General features: G+C 56.4%; 2 protein-coding genes across 5 annotated transcripts in view; both read left to right on the forward strand.

Annotated features, from left to right (window-relative positions):
• Positions 1-2,112: 2,112 nt before the first annotated feature.
• On the forward strand, positions 2,113-12,406 carry Tmem145 (transmembrane protein 145). Of its 4 annotated transcripts, none has more exons than XM_069998978.1 (15): positions 2,113-2,253; positions 2,957-3,031; positions 3,158-3,235; positions 3,318-3,404; positions 3,489-3,590; positions 3,669-3,771; positions 5,585-5,656; positions 5,785-5,853; positions 6,408-6,488; positions 6,593-6,671; positions 6,831-6,924; positions 7,794-7,966; positions 9,359-9,479; positions 10,835-11,044; positions 11,614-12,406. In XM_069998978.1, the coding sequence occupies exons 1-15, from the start codon at positions 2,137-2,139 to the stop codon at positions 11,869-11,871; spliced, it is 1,719 nt and encodes a 572-aa protein (XP_069855079.1). In that variant the 5' UTR covers positions 2,113-2,136; the 3' UTR covers positions 11,872-12,406. The 4 variants fall into 4 exon arrangements, with proteins under 4 accessions (XP_069855079.1, XP_069855081.1, XP_069855080.1 ...); XM_069998980.1 differs by having other exon boundaries at positions 12,113-12,406; XM_069998979.1 differs by having other exon boundaries at positions 3,687-3,771.
• Positions 12,407-13,225: 819 nt separating this feature from the next.
• The window catches only part of Megf8 (multiple EGF like domains 8), a 40,630-nt gene continuing 38,955 nt past the window's right edge, over positions 13,226-14,900 (forward strand). The window contains exon 1 of the mRNA XM_069998941.1: positions 13,226-14,115. Within this exon, the coding sequence (XP_069855042.1) occupies positions 13,926-14,115 (190 nt within the window). The 5' untranslated portion in view covers positions 13,226-13,925. The remainder of the gene's footprint in view (positions 14,116-14,900) is intronic.

The following is a 14,900-nucleotide window of genomic DNA, read 5'->3' on the forward strand; positions in this document are numbered from 1 at the left end:
TTTTTTTTATTTTTATTTTTTTGTTGGTCCTGGGGCTTGAACTCTGGGTCTGGCTGCTGTCCCTGCATCTTCAGCTCAAGGCGAGTGCTCTACCACTTGAGCCACAGTGCCACTTCCGGTTTTTTGTGGTTTATTGGAGATAAAAAGTCTCATGGACTTTCCTGCCCAGGTTGGCTTTGAACTGCGATCCTCAGCCTCCTGAGTAGCTAGGATTATAGGCATGAGCCACCAACGTTGGCTATCTATCTAGCTATATAATTTTTTTTAAAAATAAAGCAGTACTGGGTTTTGAAATCAGAACTTTGCACTTACTAGGCAAGATCTCTATCACTTGAGCTCCAGATGTCATGGTTCTCTTGATTTGCAATGAGCTGTTGACCCAAAAGAACAGCTTTCCTTGGCTCTGAGTTTTGGGCCATGATGGAGGGAAAGGTACTGTCACTTCAGGATGGAAAAACTTGGGCTTCAGTTAGTCCAGTACATATACCCACTGTGGCTAACTGGATATCCAGCTCTAATCTAGGGTGATGATGAGCCACAGACTGAGAGAGACTGGGACCCTATCCTAGTGAGACTCACAGTCCAGTAGTGAGCACATAGTGTCCAAACTCCAGGGGTTGCACATGAAAGAGATAGGTGCAGGGGCTGGGGAACCCAAGAGAGGATTGATGATTCTGTGGGGAAGTTGAGAAAGACCCTGTGTTTTTCAGTTTGCAAGGAGGCAGGAAAGACCACTTAGCGCAAGGGGGAACAGCATGCATAGAGGCCTTCTGGAGAGCAAATAGGCTATGTGGCACCATTTTCATTTGGCCCGTATCCCTAAGCCATGCTTATTCCTGGAGTGAGTCACATCTGGGCCTGCCCTTGAGGGGCTCCTGGTCAGGTGGACACAGGGAACAGTGAGTGTTCAGGATCACAGTGGGAGTTGTAGGCAGATCAAGACTGAGTTGGACACACAAGCTTTTTTCCCTTCATTTATGATATAAAATGTTTGAACCAATTGCCTATGGTTAAAAATCAATTTTTCCGGCTGGAAGCATTTTGGCTCCATTTGGAGAGCACCAGCTGTGCCCAAGAACAGTAAGAGAGCATGAGCATGGGGTGAGGGGGCTCACACCTGTCATCCTAGCTACTCAGAAGGTTGAGATCTGAGGACCATGGTTAGCTGAGACTCTTATCTCCAATTAACCTCCACAAAACTGGAAGTGGCTTTGTAGTAGAGCCCTAGCCTTGAGCTAAAGAGCTCAGAGTCAGCACCCAGGCCCCATGACAGACCGAAACACACACACACATACACACACACACATACACACACACACACACACACAACCTCAAGGACAGTACCTAAGCCCTGAACTCAAGCTGAGGACAGGCACAAAAAAAACAAAGAAAAGAAAGCTGAGAGAGTGGAGAGGCCTAGGACCCAGGGAGGATAAGAGGCTCAGAGTTCGATCCCTAGCTCTGGCAAGTCAATCAATCAATCCCATACCTCTTGTCTCACAGAGACCAGGTTTCACACCCAGCCAAGAAGTGACAGGATAGGGGCAGACAGCCAGGGATGGTGGCTGTGGCGGGTGAACTTTGCTATCTCTGCGCTGTGTGACCCAGACAAAGTAGCTTGCCCTCCGTGCCTCTCTGCTTCCATCCCAGGACAGCAGGAATCCAAGACTCAGAGCTGGAGGTGGCCTCCATGGATGACGAGGACTAATCAGTTCTTTGGGGGAGGTCAGGACAGAGCGTCAGATCTGGGGTCCTGGGCCACCCCCAAGCGACTGGAGGAGGTCCACACCTTTTTTTTGGGGGGGGGTACGGGGGGACCGTGCAGACCTAGAGTTCAATTTAGGACATGGGGAACCAGAGGTAACCAGGAGACCCCCAGAGGAGAGGACCGGAGCGGCGATGGAGTGACACACGCCGGGCACTCCCTAGACGGTTTCCCCCCTCCCCCCGTCCTAGGCGGGGGTCAGGCTGGGCCGGGCGGAGGTGGGGGGTGTGGGGAGGGGGCGGGGCCGGGGCGCCCAGCGGCTCCTTTAATCGGGGGCGCGCGCTGGCCGGCCGCGCGCTCGCGCTCGCCGCGGTCGCGGGGCCGGAGCGGGAGCCGGAGCCGGAGCCCGAGCGGCAGCCGGAGCGGGCGGAATGGAGCCGCGCGCGCCCGCGCTGCGCCGCCTGCTGCCGCCGCTGCTGCTCCTGCTGCTGCCGCTGCCGCCCCGCGCCCGGGCCAAGTACGTGCGGGGCAACCTCAGCTCCAAGGAGGTGAGGCCCCGGGGTCCCCCCCTGCGAGCCCACGCCGGGCCGGGGACGGGAGATGGGGGCGCCGCCCCGCCCCCGGGCGGACGCGGGGCGCGGGGGGCGTGTGTGGGGAGGGGGGTCTGGGGTCGGGGCTGCAGGGCTCGCGGGGTGGAGGCCGGATGGCGGGGGTGGGGGGTGTCTCGGAGCCCAGGGCTGGGCGGGAGGGGGCGGGCCGCGAGGAGCTGGTGCTGAAAGGGACAGCACCCCTCCCGCCGCGGCACCCCGGTTCCCCAGCACCGCATGTGCCATTGCGGGGCCCGGGTGTGCGTGTGGGGCGCGGGGCGCGCGAGGGGATGCGGGTGGGAAGAGGCCCAGGACAGAAGGTGGCCGGGGTGTGCACCTGCCCTTCCCATGTCTTCCTTAGAGTGCCTGGAAAATGGAAGGAGGGGGGAAACTTGGGGAGGGGGAGGAGAGGGCTTGTGAGGGAGGAAATCGGGGTGGCAGGACCCTCTGGACCCATGGTGAAGGGGGTCTGGAAACAATTTTGGAGGTGACTTTTGGTATTTTGGTATTGGACTCCTTGTGGTATTTGGAAAGCCTGGTATACCTGAGGGTGAGGAAGAAAAGTTGGGGGCGGGGGAGGGGGAAGGTGGTCTATGGAGTTGAGGAGAGTTCCAGAAGAACTCAGAAGAGGGGCTGACTGTGGGGGTGTGGATCCCTTTGCCAGGACTGGGTGTTCCTGACGAGATTTTGTTTTCTCTCGGATTATGGCCGGTTGGACTTTCGCTTCCGCTATCCCGAGGTGAGTCTCTCCCCAAACCCCCAACCACTGACCAAGTTGTGGATGTAAACTCCCAGAGCTTATCCCAGCCCAAGGCAAGGGCTCCCCAGATCCTTGCATCCCCCTCACACTCTTCTGGATCTGCAGGCCAAGTGCTGTCAGAACATCCTCCTTTATTTTGATGACCCATCCCAGTGGCCAGCTGTGTACAAGGCGAAGGACAAGGTGAGGGACACAAGCAAGGGGGAGGGGGAGGGGCAGAAGATGGTGGCTGGCCAGAGACTGACCCTGGCCCTACCTTCTCCAGGACTGCATAGCCAAGGAGTCTGTGATCAGACCTGAGAACAACCAGGTCATCAACCTCACCACCCAGTATGCCTGGTCAGGCTGTCAGGTGTGGACGCCACGGGGTATGGTGAGGTGGAGTGGGTCCCAGGGGACATTGAGGACACACTTCAGCTTCCTGGCACCTCCCCAGGTGGTGTCAGAGGAGGGAACCCGCTACCTGAGCTGCTCCAGCGGCCGCAGCTTCCGCTCCGTGCGTGAAAGGTGGTGGTACATCGCACTCAGCAAGTGCGGGGTAAGGAACCAGGGCCGCCTCCTGGGCCTTCTCTTTGCCATCCTGCTGACTCCCTACCTGCACAGGCTCCTCCTACAGCCTCCCCACTGCCCACAGGGAGATGGGCTGCAGCTGGAGTATGAGATGGTCCTCACTAACGGGAAGTCCTTCTGGACCAGGCACTTCTCAGCAGATGAATTTGGTGAGCCCATACCCGGGGAAAGGGAACTAGGATCTTTCTCTCTCTCTTCCTCCCCCCCCTCCCCCCTCTCTCTTTCTCTCCTTTTCCTTCTTTCTTTTTTGTCAGTCATGGGGCTTGAACTCAAGGCTGGTGCTGTTCCTGAGCTTTTTTGCTCAAGGCTAGCACTCTATCATTGCAAGCCATAGCTCCACTTCTGGTTTTTTTGGTGGTTCATTGGAGATAAGAGTCTCACAGATTTTTCTGCCCAGGCTGGCTTTGAACCACAATCCTTAGATCTTAGCCTCCTTAGTTAGTATTCCAGGCATGAGACATTAGGCCTCAGCTCTTTCTTCCTTCTTTCCTCCTTTTCTTTCTTCTTGCTTAATTTCTTTTTCTTTTTCTTTCTTTCTTTCTTTTTTTTTTGGGTCTGGTTGTGGGGCCTGAATTCTGGGCCTGGGCGCTGTCCCTCAGCTCTTCAGCTCAAGGCTAGTGCTCTACCACTTGAGCCACAGCACCACTTCTGGCTTTTTTCTTTTTGCTTATGTGGTGCTGAGGAATCGAACCCAGGGCCTCATGCATGCAAGGCAAGCGCTCTACCACTGAGCCATCTTCCCAGCCCTTCTTGCTTAATTTCTTTCATGCAGGTCCTGGGGCTTGAAAGCAGGGTCTGGGTGCTGTCCCTGAGCTTTTTTCACTTAAGACCAGCACCCTACCACTTGAGCCACAGCTCCACTTCTGGTTTTTTGATGGTGCATTGGAGATAAGAGTCTCATGGACTTTCCTACAAGGTTGACTTTGTACCAAGATCTTCAGATTTCAGCCTTTTAAATTTTTATTTATTTATTTTTGTCAGTCCTGGGGCCTGAACTCTGGGCCTGGGGGCTGTCCCTGAGTTCTTCAGCTCAAGGCTAGAGTTCTACCACTTGAGCCACAGCACCACTTCCAGCTTTTTCTGCTTATGTGGTGCTGAGGAATCAAAACCAGGGCCTCATGCATGCAAAGCAAGCACTCTACCCCGAGCCACCTTCCCAGCCCTATCTCAGCCCTTTTTGTGTGTGCTGGTCCTGGACTTGAACTCAGGGCCTGGGCGCTGTCCCGGAGCTTTTTTGCTCAAGGCTAGTGCTCTACCACTTGAGCCACAGCCCCACTTACAGCATTTTTTTTTTGGTCCGGTCGTGGGGGCTGAACTTTGGGCCTGGGCGCTGTCCCTCAGCTCTTCAGCTCAAGGCTAGCGCTCTACCACTTGAGCCACAGCACCAATTCTGGATTTTTTCTTTTTGCTTATGTGGTGCTGAGGAATCGAACCCAGGGCCTCAGGCATACAAGACAAGTGCTCTACCACTGAGCCACCCTCCCAGCCCCTATTACAGCATTTTTTTTTTTGTCAGTTGTGGGGCTTGAACTCTGGGCTTGGGCGCTGTCCCTGCACTCTTCAGCTTAAGGCGAGTGCTCTACCGCTTGAGCCACAGCGCCACTTCCAGTTTTTGAGTAGTGTATGGAGATTAGAGTCTCACGGACTTTTCTGCCCGGGCTGGCTTTGAACCATGATCCTCAGGTCTCAGCCTCCTGAGTCGCTAGGATTACAAGCGTGAGCCACCGGTACCCGGCATTACAGCATTTTTGATGGTTAATTGGTGATGAGTCTCATGAATCTTCTTGCTGGGCTGGCTTTGAGCCTTAATCTTCAGATCTCTGCGTCTTGAGTAGATAGGATGACAGACATGAGCTTCCAATAACTGACAGAAACCAGAATCTCTATGGGAGCACACAGCAGCTGCCTGCCCAGGAACCAAAGGACTCAAAGGACACTTTTCCTTCTTCTACCAAATCCTAGGGATTCTGGAGACAGATGTGACCTTCCTTCTCATCTTCATCCTCATCTTCTTCCTTTCCTGTTACTTTGGATGTGAGTTGGGTACCTGTGGTAAGGGGTGGGGCAGGATGGGTAGGAGATCTGGGGAAGCAGGGTAGGCTGGCCTCCTGTCTGCTTGTGAACAGCCTTTTCCTGGGTTTAAACAGCCTTTCCCTTCCTAGATTTGCTGAAAGGCCGACAGTTGCTTCATACCACCTATAAAATGTTCATGGCTGCAGCAGGACTGGAGGGTGAGGTTTGAAGTAACCTAGTTCTTGAGTTCTGAGGGAAGTGCAGCTGGGGCCTGGGCCACTGAATCAGAAAGAGGAGGATTGGGGACTAGAACTTTGCATCTGAGGGAGGAGGGCTGGAGTTGGATCCCTGGGTCTGAAGGAGGAGGGCTGGGGTGTGGCTCTCTGTGTCTAAGGGAGGAGGGCTGGGATCTGAACCCCTGGGTCTGAGGGAGGCGGGCTGGGGCCTGGACCACTGGGTCCGAGGGAGGAGGGCTGGGATCTGGAGCCCTGGGTCTGAGGGAGGAGGCTGGGGCCTAGATCTCCGAGTCTGAGGGAGGAGGGCTGGGGCTTGGATCCCAGGGCCTAAGGGAGGAGGTCTGGGATTTGGAGCCCTTGGGTCTGAGAAAGAGAGGGGCTGGCAACAAAGGACTTGAGTCTGTCAAGTCTGTGGGAATAGAGGGTGTGGAGCTTGATGGGGGTGATGGAGGATTCAGATTATCTAGATCATAGTGCTAGAGGCCAGCGTTGTCACCACGCTGGTTTCCGTCCTTTCCTCTCTGCCTCCCCTCCAGTCCTTAGCCTCCTGTTTTTCTGCATCTACTGGGGCCAGTATGCCACCGATGGCATTGGCAACGAAAGTGTGAAGATCTTGGGTGAGAATGGAGTGGGCACCTGGGGCAGGGTGGGCAGAGCCCTTGGCCCATGTCTGGTGTCTTCTCTGAGCCTGTTACTGAGCCACCGTCTCTTCCCTTCCCAGCCAAGCTACTCTTCTCCTCCAGCTTCCTCATCTTCCTGCTCATGCTCATCCTTCTGGGGAAGGGATTCACGGTGACACGGTGCCCGGGCAGAGGGGTGGTGCTTGTGGGGTGGCTGGGCTAGAGATCAGGGCAGGGGGAAGGGGATGAGGGTGTGTGTTGGGAGGGGGGAATTGTGTGGTTGCTCCCTCCTCCCTGACAGCCCCCACCCTGCTGTCTCCCCTCATGGCCTGCCGCCAGGGGCCGCATCAGCCACTCGGGCTCAGTGAAGCTATCCGTGTACATGACCCTATATACCCTCACCCATGTGGTGCTGCTCATCTACGAGGCGGAAGTGAGTCCCCATACCCCTGTCTGCCCCCTCCCCTGCCTGCTGCCCTCCCCACCAGCATCTCCCTCCCTCCCACTCGGCTTGAGCGTCTACCTTCCCATCTGCCTCTCAGCGATTCCTCCTCTCTTAGCCATCTCTGAGTCGCTTTCCTCCTCCTCCGTCTCTCACTGTCTGTCACACTTCAACTTCCATGTCAAAGAGTTCAGGAGTCACATGTGGTTCTGCTCCCTCGCTGGCTGTCCTTGGGTGATGACACCCCTTCCTCTCTTAGGATCTGTCTCCTTTGAAAAACCCAGAGGCTCTTACCTCCCCGCTTCCCCCATGTTGGTCCTTGGGCTTGAACTCAGGGCCTGGGGACTGTCCCTGAGCTTCTGTGCTCAAGGCTGGTGCTCTACCACTTAAACCACAACTCCACTTCAGGCTTTTGGGTGGTTAATGGAGTCTCATGGGGTTTTCTGCCCGGGGTTGGCTTTGAACCATAATCCTCAGATCTCAGCCTTCTGAGTAGCTAGGATGACAGGTGTGAGTCACTGGCACTTCCTCTGAAGCTTTATAATACCTTTAGCTAAATGGCTGCCTTCTTAGCTTCAATAAACTCTGTTGTGGGAGGGGGTGACAGGAAGGCCTCTCTTGTTGAACTGATGGTAATGGAAAAATTCACATACAGTAGGGGTTCAGTTCCCTCCTCCCCCTGCCACTGGGCACACTGTAGCTCGTGTGGGCTCTTCCTCTCTGTTTCCTCTTCTTTCTTTACCTCCAACATTGAACACTGCTGCTTCTGTCCTGACTCAGTTCCTCTCCTCCCTGGGTGCCCAGGGCTGGGTTGGGGCAGGAGGCTGGAGTTATGATGAACTCTCTTCCTGTGGGTCCAGTTCTTCGATCCAGGCCAGGTACTGTACACGTACGAATCTCCAGCTGGCTATGGGCTCATCGGGCTGCAGGTGGCAGCGTATGTGTGGTTCTGTTACGCTGTGCTGGTCTCACTACGCCATTTCCCAGAGAAACAACCCTTTTATGTGCCCTTCTTCGCTGCCTACACCCTCTGGTGAGACATAGTGGGGCTTCAATCCATTTCTGCCTCCCAAGTCAGACCCCTAGTATGGAAGATGTGTGTGTGTGTGTGTGTGTGTGTGTGTGTGTGTGTGTGTTCATGTGTTTGTATTGGGCTTGAACTCATGATCTGGAAGTTGTCCCTTAGCTTTTTTGCTCAAGACTGAGGCTCTGCCATTTGAACTATAGCTCTTCTTCTAGTTTTGTTTGATGATTATTTAGGGGTAAGAGTCTGAATGGACTTTCCTGCCCTGGGCTGGCTTCAACTTTCTTAGCCTCCTGAGTAGTTAGGATTACAGGTGTGAACCATAGGCTGAGTTTATGTGTGTAAAATGCTTAGAAAGAAGATCAAGCTGGGCGCTGGTTGCTCACGCCTGTACTCCTAGCTACTCAGGAGGCTGAGATCTGTGGATCACAGTTCAAAGCCAGACTGGGCAGGAAACTCCATGAGACTCTTATCTATAATAAACCACTAGAAAATCGGAAGTGGTGCTGTCTCAAAGTGGTAGAGCGCTCGCCTTGAGTTGAAGAGCACAGGGACAGAGTTCAAGCCCCATAACTGAGAAAAAAAAAAAAAAAAGATTAGTGCCAGGTGCCAATGGCTCATGCCTACAATCCTAGCTACTCAGGAGGCTGAGATCCAAGGATCATGGTTTGAAGCCAGCCAGGACAGAAAAGTCCCCTTGAGACTCTTATCTCCAATTAACCACTCAAAAACCAGAAGTGGAGCTATGGCTCAAAGTGGTAGGGCACTAGCCTTGAGCAAAAGAGCTCAGGACAGAGCCCTTAGTTCAAGCCCCACGACCAACCCCCACCCCCACCCCCCAAAAAAAGAAGACTGGCATGCAATAAATCCTTATTTTTTTCTTATTTGTTATTACCACTTGTTAATTCAGTCAGATCATTTATTTATTTAGTGCCAGTCTTGGAGCTTGAACTCAGAGCCTGGGCACTGCCCCAGAGCTTTTTTTTTTCTCAAGGCTAATGTTCTACTCATGAGTCACAGCTCCACTTCTGGCTTTTTTTTTTTTTTGGTAATTAACTGGAGATGAGTCTCAATGGGTTTTCCTGCCTGCACTGGCTTCAAACAGCGATCCTCAGATCTCAGCCTCCTGAGTAGTAGTGAGGATTACAGGAATGAGCCACTGGTACCCGACTTTTTACAGATCATTTATTGATTACCTCCCAGATGCTTAGTCCTTGCCCCCTAGAATTTCCCAGGCCAGTGGCATTCCTGTTCCCTTCAAACTCTGCCTTCCAAAGGTCACACTGGCTGCCCACCAGGTCCCAACCTGGCAGCCAGTGTGTGCAGAGCAGGGGAGGCGGGGCCGTGAGATGGGGGAGGAGAGCAGGCGCAGTCTCAGTCCACCCAATATCTCTTCTGCAGGTTCTTTGCAGTTCCTGTCATGGCCCTGATAGCCAATTTTGGGATCCCCAAGTGGGCTCGGGAGAAGATTGTTAATGGCATCCAGCTGGGAATCCACTTGTATGCCCACGGCGTGTTTCTGGTAAGGATGAACATCCAGGGGGGGGTGGTGGTGAACTGAAGTGTGGAGGATTCATGAGGCCCCATCCTTCATCTCCTTGAACATCAGCTCTAGACCCAGCTGCCTTTTCACCATTGAGATTCTAGCCTGCCAGGACTCTGTCCCCAGAGCCCACAAAGGGAATGGCTGCCCCCCACTCCTAAAAAGGGGCTAGGTCTTCCATCTTGTATGTCACAGCCTGACTTACGTGCAGACTCACTCCCGGTCTCTGGCCAGTCAATCTGCAGGAAGTCAGAAAGGGACAGAAAGAGGTGAAATGCTGAGACCCTGCCATATGCCAGGCTCTGCACCAGCGGTTTTCATTTTTACCCCCTCATCTTTCCAGATAGGCCTGACAATCCTTTTTGGATTGTTGTAGCAACGTGCCCCAGATCTCACACTTTGTGATGGAGTGAAGAGGTGCTATGCCAGCCTAGAGTGCCACATGCAGTGCCGTTGCTATTATTTTATCTTCAGCAAGCTTCCTTCCTAAAAAATGCCCATCCTCGTTCAGCACAGCTGCCCTTCTGGAATCCAAGTCTCATGGTGTTCAGTTCCTGTTTATTCCTTCAGCACCATCTTGGAGTTGGCGGTGCTGGGCTTGGAGGGCACAGTCACTGGGCCCTTATAACCTACCAGAGCTATCTTCCCCCATTCAGCCATTGATTGGGGGGTTGGATGTTCTAGAAAGCATTAGGGATTTACCAGGGACCAGAAAAACCAAGTTCCTAACTTCATGGAACTAACATTCTAAAGCCTATTAACTGATTGATGTTCAATTGAACTTGCTGTGTTTATGAAAATAGTCTATCATCGTCACCCGTGCTTTTGGATAGTGTCACTGAGAGAGCCTAAACTTTTAGCTTTTTGTTCTCTCCCCCACCCTCCCAATAACAGTCCCAGGGCTTGAACTCAGGGCCTGGGCATTGTCTCTGAGCTTTTTTGCTCAAGGCTGGTGCTCTACCACTTGAGCCACAGTGCCTCTTCTGACTTTTTGGTAGTTTATTGGAGATAAGAGTCTAACTGACTTTTCTGCCTGGGCTGGCTTCGAACTTGGGATTCTCAGATCTCAGCCTCCTAGGTAGCCAGGATTACAGGCGTAAGCCACCAGTGCCCAAGCTAGTTTTTTGTTTTTTTTTTTAAATTTGAGCCACAAGCAAAGGGTCTTAGCCTATTGGGATACTAAAGGAGAAAGCAGAGGCTGCCATTAGAGGGGTGTAGGGTCCTGTCTGAATGGCAGCAAGGAAGTGGGGTCTGCAGAGAGAGGGGGGGTGGGGGGGGGAGGGAGCCCAGACCCTGGACCATGCTTTTTCAACTTGCCGCGTCCCTGGCCTCAGATCATGACCCGCCCTTCGGCCGCCAACAAGAACTTCCCGTACCACGTGCGCACGTCGCAGATCGCCTCGGCCGGGATCCCCGGCCCCGGAGGAGGAAGCCAGCCGTCGGACAAGGCCTTCCCGCAGCACGTCTACGGGAACGTGACGTTCATCAGCGACTCGGTGCCCAACTTCACGGAGCTCTTCTCCATCCCTCCGCCCGCCTCCTCCGTAAGCCCCGCGGCCCCGGCGCCCGAGGAGCTGCTGGCGCCGCCCCTGGAGTACCTGACCCCAGTCCCGGCCCCGCCGCCGCCACCGCCGCCGCCGCCGCCGCCGCCCTCCCTCCCCGCGCCCGGGCGCCTGAGCCCGCCCCCCGCCTTCCGCACCCCTCGCGTCCCCGCCCCGCGCCGCGACCGTCCCCCGGCGCCCGCGCCCACTCTGCCCGGCTGGGTCCTGGCCCTTCTGCGCACGCCCCCGCCGACGCCGCGAGCCGTGCCCCCGCCGCCTGCCTTCCGGGGCTCTACCCCCGACCCCCCGCCGCCGCCCGAGTTCGCCCCGCGCACCCCGACGCCACCCCTGGAGTACCTGGCTCCTCTGCCCAGGCGCCCCGCCACCCACACTTTCCTTGATTGACAGGCGCGTCCCCTCTGGGCGCCACCCCCCCCCCCCCCACTGACAAGCGTGTCCACACTGGGGGAGCGGGGTTCTCTAGGAGGGGGAGGGGGACGGGCCTTCGGGGCCGCATCTGCCCCTCCCCCCCGAGGGTCCCGGATGGCCTCTGACCCTGACCCCCCTCCCAGGCCGGGAAGCAGGTGGAGGAGACGGCGGTAGCGGCGGCGGCGGTGGCCCCGAGGGGTCGCGTGGTGGTGACCATGGCCGAGCCGGGCGCAGCCTCCCCGTCCCTTCCCGCTCGGTTCCCCAAGGCGGCTGACTCGGGCTGGGATGGCCCGACGCCCCCCTACCAGCCGCTGGTTGCCCAGACGGCGGCGCCACAGAGCGGCGGCTTCACCGAATACTTCAGCATGCACACAGCCGGGGGTCCCGCACCCCCGGTCTGAGCGCCCCTGCCCCGCCCTCCCCACCGCCCTTGACCTAAGGGCCGCGCACCGGGCCCCGGCTGGGCTCCGGACCCCTCCCCCGCCTCCCCAGCTCCGTCCCGGCCCCGGGGAAGGACCGTCCTGGGCCCTCCCGCCCTGCCCCACCCTGCGCCCGCCCAGGCGGGGTGCGCTGCGCCCCCGCCCCTCCGTCCTCTGTGCCAAACGGTCCCGCGGGAGCCGCTCTCCCCGTCCCCTCCCTCAGCCCCTGCCCCGAATGGCGCCGGATTCTGGGCTCCCGCTGTTCCGTGATCTCCGACCCCCTGACCCCCTCCGAGACCTGTGACCCCGCTGGATTCCGGAACGCCGATGATGACCTCCAGGACCCTGCCCGTGATTCTCCAGGACTCCGCGACCCCGAGCCACCTGCTCCCCGGGACGGATATTGTGAAGCTGGTCTCGACTCTGAAATCCATCGGATCTGTGACCTCCGCCCCGCGCGCAGCCCGGGGGAGGGGGCTCTCTTTCTCTCTCTCTTGCCAAAATAAAGAGGAGCCGTTGAGGTTTTTATCTACACAATGGCTTCTTCTTTTTTTTTTTTCGGTCGTGGGGCCTGAACCCTGGGCCTGGGCGCTGTCCTTCAGCTCTTCAGCTCAAGGCTAGCGCTCTACCACTTGAGCCACAGTGCCACTTCTGGCTTTTTTCTTTTTGCTTATGTGGTGCTGAGGAATCGAACCCAGGGCCTCGAGCATGCAAGGCAAGTGCTGTACCACAGAGCCACCTTCCCAGCCCAACACAATGGCTTCTTTTATTCGTGTGTGTGTGTGTGTGTGTGTGTGTGTGTGGTGTCTCCGTGTCCTGGGGCTTGAACTCGGGGCCTGGGCGCTGTCTCTAAGCTTTTGTACTCAAGGCTGGCCTGCTCTACCACTGGAACCACAGCTTTTTGCTTCAAGCTTTTTTGGTGGTTCACTGGAGATAAGAGTCTCACAGACTTTCCTGCCCCAGGCTGGCTTCGAACTGTGGTCAATCAGATCTCAGCCTCCGGGATGACAGGCGTGAGCCACCAACTCCCTGTGTATATAATTTGACTTTTATGCAGATCTAGAATCTGGAGGTCTAGAAGAATCACCTAGCGGAACCGTCCGCACCGCTCCTTTATTTTTACCTTCCCTTTACCAGTCAGAGATAGGGGTGCTTCCAGTGGCATATGCAAAACGGATCCCAGGTTGGATCATCCTAGCACTGCGCATGCGTGGCGCGCGCGCGCGCGCGCGCGCACACACACACACATACACACACACACGCTGGCTCAGGAGGTTATTGCGCATGCGCCTGGGCTCAGATAGGCGGGACTCTCCGCAGTCCTCCTAGGGCCGCTCTGACCTGCAGCTGGGCAACTTCTCGCCTCCTCTCTCCCAGTCTTTCCACAGCGGCTGCGCGCCTCCCGCCCTCCCGGCGGGTCTCCCTCCCCGCCCCCTCCTCTACCTCAGTCGCTCTAGCCCGCGACTCCCCTCAGTCTCTCTGGTCTGGTCCGGCGGCCTGTGGAGGGAAGCGCGTACCTATGGGATCCAGGCCCGAGACCCTGAAGCCAGGCTCCGCCCCCGACGCCCGCTCGCGCCCCGCCCCCGGCTCGAGGGGTCTCCCCGGGACCTTCTGGGTCTGGAGGGTTGGGGCCCGCACCATGGGGCCGTAGGGCCTGTGGCCCTCGGGCACCGACCCATCCATCTATAAAGGTCTGTTTGGGCCTGCCGCGGCCCGAGTCTAATTGTTCGTTGGTCTCTGTGTGTGGGGTCGGCCCCCCTATGGGGGGTCTGTGTCTATGGGGGAGCCCAATGGTCCTTAGAGGCTTATGGCCCCGTCTATCACGGTCCCGTAGACAGGGCCTTTCATGGATGGTTAGGTCCCGCCCCTCGGCATCCGGGGCTTGTCAACACTGGCCGTCCCTTCAGTGGGGTCTCTGAGGCCAGCCGGGCCTACAAGGCCGTAGGGGTCGCATTGGTGGCGTCTCAAGCCTTGAGAAGGCCTCTCCGGGTCCTCCCAGCCCTCCCCGACTCTCAGGGTTACTGCGGGAGGCGGCGATGATCCTGGGCCGGGCTCTGGCCGCGGCCCTGGCGGCCCTGGCCTGGGCCGTGCTGGGGCCGCTCTCCCCCAGGGCTCTGGCCGGCGACTGCAAGGGGCAGCGGCAGGTGCTCCGGGAGGCGCCAGGCTTCGTGACGGACGGTGCGGGCAACTACAGCGTCAATGGCAACTGCGAATGGCTTATTGAGGGTGAGTGGGGCCCCGCAGTTGTCACTCATTCATTCATTTGTAAGATCATCTACTCAGCACATTCCCAGAGTCCGGTTCTCATCCAGGAATTGTGCTCTAAAATATTGGGACCTTTGAAGAATGCAGACAACCTACTCTTTCCCAGCCTGGGAAGGTGGAAAATGTAGAGGGGAGATGTATGCAGACTCAGTTACAAACCAGTTGGGAGTGATGGTGCATACCTGTATTTCCAGTATTTAAGAGGCAAAGGGAGTGGGGCATCGGCTCATGCTTGTAATCCTAGCTACTCAGGAGGCTGAGATCTGAAGATAGTAGTTCAAAGCCAGCCAGGGCAGGGAAGTCCTTGATACTCTTATCTCCAATAAACCACCAGAAAACTGGAAGTGGTGCTGTGTGGCTCAATTGGTAGAGCACTCACCTTGAGCTGAAGAGATGAGGGACAGAGCCCAGGCACAGAGTTCAAGCCCCACGACCGAAAAAAAAAAAAAAAAAAGAGGCAAAGGGAAGAGGATTGAGAGTTGGAGGCTAGCCTGTGCTACTTTGTGACTGTCTGTCTGTCTGTCTCTCTCTCACACACACACACCAAAACAAACCAGGAGCATCAGTGGGAGAATTTTCTTTTTCTTTTTTTTTGGGGGGGTCTGGTCCTGGGGCCTGAACCCTAGGCCTGGGTGCTGTCCCTCAGCTCTTCAGCTCAAGGCTAGCGCTCTACCACTTGAGCCACAGCGCCACTTCCGGCTTTTTTCTTTTTTCTTATGTGGTGCTGAGGAATCAAACCCAGGGCC

The sequence above is a fragment of the Dipodomys merriami genome, unplaced genomic scaffold (genome assembly GCF_024711535.1).
Source record: "Dipodomys merriami isolate MVZ:Mamm:240054 unplaced genomic scaffold, mDipMer1.0.p SCAF_52, whole genome shotgun sequence".
Taxonomy (NCBI): domain Eukaryota; kingdom Metazoa; phylum Chordata; class Mammalia; order Rodentia; family Heteromyidae; genus Dipodomys; species Dipodomys merriami.